Source organism: Carassius gibelio, chromosome B19 (assembly GCF_023724105.1).
Source record: "Carassius gibelio isolate Cgi1373 ecotype wild population from Czech Republic chromosome B19, carGib1.2-hapl.c, whole genome shotgun sequence".
Classification (NCBI taxonomy): Eukaryota; Metazoa; Chordata; class Actinopteri; order Cypriniformes; family Cyprinidae; genus Carassius; species Carassius gibelio.
The window spans coordinates 16,729,832-16,739,500 of NC_068414.1; the positions used below are offsets into that span (position 1 = coordinate 16,729,832).

Sequence of the window (9,669 nt, forward strand, 5' to 3'; positions counted from 1 at the left end):
ACTTCCTGAAGGCTCTGCAGAACAGAACGAATCAGTAATAGCTTACAGACATCTCCAAAAACACAACATATGGCTTTGATCCTAAATAAACCATGATAATGAACCTCCCAACAACCCTCTAGCTGCATTCTATCGATTTTAAATAATATGCAAGATTAGCATTAATATCATTCAAATCTCCGGTCTCACTGATAAAACACGAGAACACAAATTAGTTTTGTCTACTTTAGATTGAGAGACATCACAGCTCAGATATAAGAGTCTCCCAACAGGAATAAATTACATCTTAATATACATTTTTAATTCATTAAAACAGAAATAAGTTTCAATATTTTCACAATATTGCTGTTTTTACTGTATTTTTGATCAAATAAATGCAGCTTTTGTGAACATTAGAGAATTTTACTTTTGAATGGTAGTTTATAAACATATTTTTGGCTAAATAATAAATATCTTGATTTGAAGTCTGCGAATTGGGATGCAGAGCCTGTTTTCAATGAAAACTGTATAGTTCATAATTCTGTCAATGAGATGCGAGAGTGAGGAAACGATAAGTGCAAGACCTGCACAAACGGTCCACGGTGGACGAATATGCTCACGTAATTGGGCATCTGACAGGAAGAACGAAACAGCTGTGACCATTTCAATGGGTGCGCCATCTGCAAGAGCGCGCATGTCGTCAGTAACCAGATGAAAATTAATGTGGAAGTGCATAGCTTATTAAACCCATCCCTTCAAAACATAACAATGAACGCCGGAGAAACCGTTCAGCAATCTCAGCAGCTATCTCCACCTTCATTACTCACTTTGGTCTGTTTGTGCTGAGCACGACACACTTGAACAGAGCCACCCGGAGTGAGTGAGCAAAACCACTTTTAGTGAGGGTGTCTAAACGCTGTTTGCATGAGCAAGCAGCTAAAGCAGCCTGTCTCAGCATTCGTGCGGCACTGAGAGCAGAGGAGGCTACGGATGATGACTGGCTAATGCTACAGAAAGCACATCAGGGCTCTAACAGACAAAGCGCCTGAGAGTACAGTTTCTGATCTTGGATCTGCTCCCATCCTTTCTGTATAATCGTATTGTGTCTCAAAGGAGGAAAATAACCTAAAATCAGCACTCGCACCATGTGAAGGCCTCCATAACCTTCAACCAGTAACGATCTGCAGTTCTGGGGCAGAGAACTACCACAAGTTTCAGCTTGACTGTTGAAATCAGGCTTCCTGATGGGTGAGGCCTACAATTTATCTACTCATGAGCAATATAGGCCATGGCTTAAAAAAAATAGTTCACCCAAAAATGACATTTGTCACCATTTACTGTTGTTCCAAAGCCATCTGCACTCAAAAAATTGAGGTCACGAAGATCTATTATTATTATTATTTTTTAAATAAGTTCATGCTCCCCAAAGCTGCATTAATTTGATTTAAAAATGTAAGTACATTTATTAATATTGTGAAATTACTACAATTTAAAACAACTGCTTAATATTTGTATATATTTTAAAATGTATTCATGTGATGCAAAACTGAATTTACCACAATTACTCTCCAGTCTTATTGTGAAATTACTACAATTTAAAATAACTGGTTTCTATTTTAAAATATTTTACAATTTATTTCTGTGCTGTAAAGCTGGGTTTTTAACTTAATTACTCCAGTTTTCAGTGTCATATGATCTTTCAGAAACCTTTCTACCATGCTGATTTAAGAAACAAACTGTATTATTATCATCAATGTTAAAAACATTTATGTGGTAACTGGGATATATTTTCTTTTTCAGGATTCTCTGACTTTCAAAAGAACATAATTTATCTGAAATAAAATCTCTTGTCACATTATACAAGTTTTTACTGTAACTTGATTTCTTTATCTTACCATATACAAATATTTAATTCATTAATATATATATATATATATATATATATATATATATATATATATATATATATATATATATATATATATAAAATAAAAATCTAAAAAGCAAACCTTCAACTTCTGAAAGGTAGACTAACTGGTTGCTGTTTTCCATGTAACTAAAATAAATGGGGAGTGGGAACTTGGGCTTTCAAGGGGACACAAAATCAAGACCATATTTTTGTATCATGAGCTAAACTTGAGAACTTGATCAATCAGATTCATAAATTAAATTCAGACCAAATCACGGAGAAAAAAAAAATCTATCTATAAATCAGAGATGCTAAGTAAACCAATGACAGATGTCAAGATTTTCAGTGAACAACTTATTTTTTTGTTATTCTAGACTCTAGAGTCTGACATCCCCGGTTCACTTTCATTACATTAGATGAAGTTCTCCGTGGAAGACAGACAATCATAAGGATCTGGAACAAATTAAGGATGAGTAGGATGTTCATTTTTTGGATGAACTATTCCTTTAAGAAGAGAAAGAACATCATAATGACTCTGTTCTACAAGCAAGCTGTGACTCTACTCGACTCATGTGCTCCATTACATAGTTGCCCATCACATGGGCTTCACAAATAGCAGTGTGGGCTGGGCCCCCGTCGCAGAACTATTTTAAAGAAGTGTGTTTGCTATGGCTTAAAGACGGAGCACTAGGGACAAACAAGAGACGGGATCAGGGTGTGGACTATCCAAAGTTCAACCTGCAAAATCACTCATTTAACAACTTTTGTAGCTTTAACAAGGATCTAATGTTTTTACATTCAATTTCTGTAGTATTTCTCATCTGAATAATACTGTTATATGTACCATTTTATGTATCTGTACTTGTCATTTGTTTATTTGTTCTTTTATTGCTGACTGTTTACTTGTCTTGTATAATGTTTGAATTTATATTAGATAAGCTAGTTGTTTTTGCTGTGGTACTGAAATTTAGATGCAAGAAATTCACTATTATCTAAAAATGTTGTGTTGTATCAACCTTATAAAAACAGAAAAAGAAATGTGTGTTGCAGGGTCAGTGATTATTTTGTAATGGCAAACAAAAATATAAAACATTGGCTGATCTGGGAACAAAAAAAGACAGAAATAAAACCCTAAATAAAAGCAGAGTGTAAAAGAAACGGATGTTCTGTTCACGATGGAAAGCCAAACCTGCAGCCTAAACTGACCCATACTCAAATTGCAAACTGAACTGCCAGTGTGTGAGAACCTTTAAATTGTCATGGAAAAGCTGTCAGATGTCACATTAATTTCCACTGTGATGATTCATTGAAATGGTAGCCCATAAGACCGGAAAAAAAACAAGTCAGCAGGAGTCAGATCCTGTCACCCAATCTGACCGTCCTGTCTGTATCGCCCCTGTCCCAAACAGGCCATTCAATAGTACTCACCAACCTGAGGGTCCAAGTCATACATAACAGACATTTACCATGAGTACATGCATAACAAAACATAACCAAGGGGTTACACAAAGATACCTGACAACAACTACAGTTACATCCGCTGTGTTACACGGATTTAAAACAGAAAGTGCCAGCTCTCTGGGTGGACCACATGTTAGAGCCGACTGCTGAACTCGCTGACATTGGAGCCTAGTGACTGTTTACCTAATTCCAGTCAGGTGTCTACCTAAACAGCATTTATGACCATCGTTTATGTAGAAGATGACAGTTCACTGGGCTCTTCAACGTGTAATGTCTGAGCATTTCCTCTTCATTCACCGTGTAGACTCAAACATGAGACGATTTCACAATCTGTGGCTGAACGTGACCAAGCGTTTACATCGACGAAGACGCAAAACCGACTTCTTCCCCTCAGACAACACCCAATAAAACTTATATAAAGACATTTTAGCTTCAAATGTCTGTTCTGAGGTTCACTGGTAAACACATATTTCGAGTACAGCAATGTGCTAAGCTAACTGGCCCTTCACACTCATGTTTTAACTGACATGATGTAGCTTCTCTCGGCTTTTCAGCTACAGATTTGGTCCCTGAAGGCCGCGAATAAAAGAACTAACGCATCTAAAAAGAGTATAGGTTGGATACTTACCCATCGTGCTTTCTTTACTGATATACGATTTGATGAATGGTTATATCAACGCTGTAATCTTAACTCTCTCCTTGTGTTCCAGAATTTGCTCCTCACAAACAATATGTCGGTGATCTACGGAGAGCCGAAGGGGACAAACGTAAATGACAGCGTTTCCAATTTGTGTTCTACGAAACGCTGAGCAAAATACGAGCCTCTCGTCATCAGTAGGCTGTGTGTCAGAAGTAAATCGGAGACAATATTATATCGCTGTTATATCGTTATAATATTTGTATTCTCTAACGTGATTTGCTACATAATTACAAGTAAGGTAAATAATAAATAATACATGAAAATGTACTAGGCTATGATGATATTTATCCCTGAAATATTCCATGGAATTTTTTTTTTTTTTTTTTGCTAAATTGTTTTGTAAGTAGGATACACAATATACAGATACTGTCAACACAAACAATAACAAGAGAAATGTTCAGATACTTAAAACAGAGAAAACATAAACATAAAAAGGTGCATAAGGAAGTAGCTAATTGTAGCCTAATAAGATTAAAAATGAAACTAAATAGTGTCATTTAGCCTACTATTTATCAGTATGATATTTAATAGTGTAATGTTTTTGTTTTAAGTAAAGTCATATTAAACATCTCATTTTATGTAAGTTATATGGAATTTCCCAGTAATTAAAAAAAAAAAAATACTTTATATATTTATTACTACCATTGCAACATAAGTATAGGCCTATCACTTCTTCCCAACTGCAAAACTGCTGATTTTTTTTTTTTTTTTTTTTTTTTATAAAATAAAATAAAATTCAAGTTTATTTGTATAGCTCTTTTCACGATACAAATCTTGCAAAGTAGCTTTGCAGAAAAATTAAGTTATCACTGATGACTATGTACATATGGCAGAAATGTGTGGTAAAATAAATTTAATGACGTAATCAAGCAGACGAGCACTATTAAAAGCAACGATTATATGTTGCAATCAAACTTAAAGCAAAATTTGATAGTTGTTGTTTCAAGTTGTTTTGAAACAACTATTTGATAGTTGTTTTGAGTTGGCATCATCTGAGGACCCCTTTGCATCATCTCTTTCCAGGTGTTCATCTCAGGTCATCTCAGGTTTTTGTAAGGGCTGGATCCAGACTGTAGCTTGTGTAATTCCTAATTACCACGGGATGTCAAAAATGATTTGTTTAACCCAAGCTAAAGAATAATAATGTGCATTTGATCAGATATAACTGCAGTAAAAGATTATGAGATGCATTATTTGAATGCTTGGCGAAAGAGATTTGTTTTAAATCTAGATTTAAACAGAGAGAGGGTCTCTGAACCCCAAAGGTTATCAGGAAGGCTATTCTAGAGTTTGGGAACCATAGAAAAAATTCAATGTAATCTATAATGAAAGTTGGGCTATTGAAACACTCTAACTTGTATTAAAATGAATTAATGATGAAAAATTTATCATAAACTGTTCTCCATGCTATTGACAAGGTACTACATATAACAATAGGCCTGATTCAACAGGCCTAATTGAATTGCTTTATAATTAGGTCCAATCAGAAAATTAGTGGATAATGCAATAAATTTATGACAAATCTATACACAGTCTATATTAGAACTTAGTCTTTCTTTCTTTCTTTCTTTCTTTCTTTCTTTCTTTCTTTCTTTCTTTCTTTCTTTCTTTCTTTCTTTCTTTCTTTTTAAAATAAATTTTCTGCATCAGGCCCTTTTAATTTACTCTGCTCTGTATGTGGCAATATAGAGCTCACAGTGCATTGTCTTTGCAGCCTTGTGACCCCGTTAATACGTTCGGCAGGGCACAAATTGATTGTGACGCAAAAACAGAATGTGCGGCACCTGCACTCAATTCTCTGCGAGCAGGTAGCGATAAATTATCGAACAGCTCCAGAGTTTGGGCCCCTGGTGGCATTGCTTTCAATAAACACTTGGGGGCAACGTTGGATTAACTCAGTGAAGGCCCCAAAGGAGACTCGCCACACCGAGAGATGTTCATGGTTTTCCTGAAACACTGTGGGTTTACATTTACATGCATAGAAAAATAGCAACTAAGCTTGGTTTAGTGTGATGCGAAATAATTAAATGTATAAGGGCTTTACATCTGCAACCCTTCCAGCCCTACTGATGTCAGTTTTCCTGCAGTGGTTTACAGTTTTCCACCAAATTCCTAATTTAAGGACCATCAAACCTGGTCTTGTGTAGCTAGGCAGTTTAAAAGAATGGGAAAATAATACAGGGTCATTTATCAGTGCCAAGTTTCAAAAGGTAAGCCGTGACCCTGAGAAATTCCTATATCCGGCATAAGCAATATGTTTTAGTAACAATGTGGCCACACAGCTCTTATTGTTTACACACAAAAAAAAAGTTTTTTCCGTATTTATCGGACCCCATGTAGTTACCGTTTCTACAAATAGAAAATCATTTAAATTTTGAAATATTAAAATCTTGTATTCTGATCAAAGTTGCATTTCTGCCCCATAGTGAATCTTAAGAGCCATAATGTCAGACAAAGGAAGGAAGGAAGGCTTAGGGAATATTTATAGAAATATGAATTGTTCTCCTGAATATTTATTAAAGCCTGCCAGCGCTCTCGTACATCTAATCAATAACCAGTCCTACATAATTGTGGTTATACGCACACATTTACACTTGACAGTACCACTGTGGCGTCTAGCATTACAGAGCCAGCTAATAATTAAGATTAAATACAGATTAAGTTCCCTTTAGACTCCATTTAATTATACCATGCCGGCTGTTCTCATTTTCTATTGTATATGCATGTTTGTTGATGAAAAGCAACCTCGTAGACCACGTAGTTTGCTTGTTAATTTTGGCTAATCAAGCCTTCAATGTATCATTTGGAAAATAACAAGATAACCATCGAAAGCACTTTGGAAGGCACGTCAGTGAATGCGCTTTTTAATTTGCTGATTCAATTATACGGCATATGCTAATGACCAGCCTCTAACATACTCCAGAATGAGAGTTGACTGCTTGTCACACACTCGTCTATCTTTGGATCCCTTGCAAGCAGGCCTTTGTGTCTTCGTAATAAAGAGAGATCCAGATAGCAGAAGAGGGAGGTGCAGCTACTCAACAGAGGTGTGTGTGGGCACAGAGAAAGTGATACGTCTTTATTAATAAACCATAAAATTAAATTCACACCCTTCCTCGCTCCCCACCTTCCTCTTTATCTGTCTCTCTTCATGTGGAGCCAGCAAGGTGGCACAAGAGATAGCACACTGTAAGCGTATAGTTGAGAAATATGACAGCGAGAGAGACAGTCCAGCTGTGCCAGATGTCACAAAAGCATGGTGCTAGTTTTGCTAGTTATGAGAGTCACTCGCAACCACCAGGCACCCAGATATGACAAACTGAGCTGTCATTTTGAGTGACAGGCTTTGATACTATAATTGGGTGTTTTCAGGGGAACTTCCAGGACTTCGATTTAAAGGGATAGTTCACCCCCCAGAATGAAGGTTTTGTCATGCTGTTCTGTTCTGCATGCTGTTGTTTTGTTTCTGTGGAACACAAAAGCAGAACTGATAAAGAATCTTAAAACACAGTTTTACATTCAAGGACAGTTCGTATAGAGACAATGTCTTACAAGATGTTTTCTTGTGGAAAAGAAGGACACTTAAGTATAATTTAAAAAATATATACTTTTAGAAAATATTTAGCCTTCTACAGAAATACAATACACTGTACTGTACCAGTGAAAACTAAATGGAATGTTTTCGCACTTAACTGCAAATAAATGAAAATTTATTGTATGTTAAATTTATATTAAATGCAATCGTCTGATCTGTATAGTGCTTTTTTGACTGACTAATATAGGACTTTATATGTAGTTTCATATTTATATTCTGAATATTTATATTCTGACAAGCTTTTTTTTATTTCTACACTAAAAACATGGAGAATAAATCACTTCAAAACTCAGAAGCTGCTAATAAATTTCACGAAAAAGCAACAAGTAAAATTAAATTCATTGTCCTTTGAAGTAGAAAACTGAAATAGCATTGTCTTGTAATTGTCTACAGTAATCTTTGTTTCATTTACAACTTTTTCATCTTCTTCTTCCTCTTCTTCTTAATGTATGGAAATTTGTATGTCATGTATTTAAAATGCATTTGCAAATACACATTTTAATCAATAACTTAACATTGCATTAATATGTGAATCAAATAAGTTCACTTCTTTAGAACACAACAGAAGATTATTTTTAAGTAAATATTTCAATTTGACATTAATAATATACACTTTTTAAAAGTGTGTTAAGAAACGTACTAATATTTTAATAATTATCTGCAAGTACAGTTACATACTTTTAAGATTTAAAATACACTACAAATGCACTTTCAAGAAAATTCTGTGCATTTTATTTCTTTTACCAAGAATAGTAGCATTGAATTTCACTTTAACAGATTTCATTGCCACAATTCAAATGCACAGTGAAAGAAAACTTTCTCCTCAGGCTACATTGTCAAAGCTCACAGCTGTAAATAGCACCTTATGCAGCAAGATGCGATAAAGTGAGGGGGTTACATTGGAAAACACTTAGCTATGTTAACGGTCCCAGATCAATGCAGCCCAATTATTGTGCACAAATGAAAATTGATAAAGATACTTAAGGAAGTGTCACCACTTTGCAGGCATCTACAACATTATTATACAAGGACAAGGCAAATTCAATAAATCATAATGTATCAAATTACAGTTTACATTTCCTCTTATAAAAACTGAGCATATTTATTCAGTTAAAAGAAACTCAGCCAATGTGACATAATTTTTTGATAAAATGAGAAATAAACACTGAGATTCATAAACTTGGAAAGCATTTACTGAAAGAATAAAGTGAGTCTGTATCAGAGGATTGGCTTTAGGCAATAAACATGCTAATTTGTCAAGAGTTGGTTAGAGCCTATTTGGAGGACCGCTCAAGCCAAACACATAGAAAGAGAGATGTGTGTGAAGAGAAGAGTGCTAGCTGCGGCCCCTGAAGGTGATCTCATTATTACACTGAGCTGCACTAGTCAGGCGGCTGTGCACATAAATCCTCATAGTTATCCCGGATCAGTGGACATGAGAGACCAGGAGGCCTGGGGCCAGCATCTCCTTCTCCCTCACTAAATCAGTCTCGCCCTGGACCAAACCCTGGTCCTGCCTTAGAGACAGGCCAGTCCTCATAAATCCATAGCGAGAATCCTTTGTCACAAGTTGCAGGGCTTTTTCAACATTACGAATCTTCAAACCTGAGGCTCTGTGAGCCTGAGGATCAATGGGACTATAAATACTAATACTGTCAAAGTAAAAGGTCTTCTGATACCGTAAACAAATCCCATGAGAGCCCTAGTGTGGATGTTATTTATAGTTGAAGGAATCATTCGGAGAGAAATGAAGATGATTGCGTCATTATTTACTCTCCCTCATGTCATTGTAAACTGTGTGGTTGCTTTCTTTCATGGAAAAGAAAAGGGCACATTTTGAAGAATGTGCTGGTTGCTTTATTATACGCACTTACGGTGAATGGGAGCTTTCAAGCTTTAAAAATGACCCAAAAGCAAGATAAAAGTATAGTTCGTATGACTCATGCACTTTCAAGTCTTCTGAAATCCTAGAATTGGTTTGTATGATGATCAGATATATCATGGCATAAGTCATTTAAAGTTGAT

At 35.6% G+C, this 9,669-nt stretch overlaps 1 protein-coding gene across 1 annotated transcript in view; it reads right to left on the reverse strand.

Annotated features, from left to right (window-relative positions):
• The window catches only part of LOC127979406 (importin subunit alpha-7), a 16,818-nt gene extending 12,676 nt beyond the window's left edge, over positions 1-4,142 (reverse strand). The window contains exons 1-2 of the mRNA XM_052584835.1: positions 3,978-4,142; positions 1-14 (exon numbers count right to left, since the gene is read on the reverse strand). The exon at positions 1-14 is cut by the window's left edge and continues 120 nt beyond it. Of these exons, the coding sequence (XP_052440795.1) occupies positions 1-14; positions 3,978-3,981 (18 nt within the window). The 5' untranslated portion in view covers positions 3,982-4,142. The remainder of the gene's footprint in view (positions 15-3,977) is intronic.
• Positions 4,143-9,669: the final 5,527 nt, after the last annotated feature.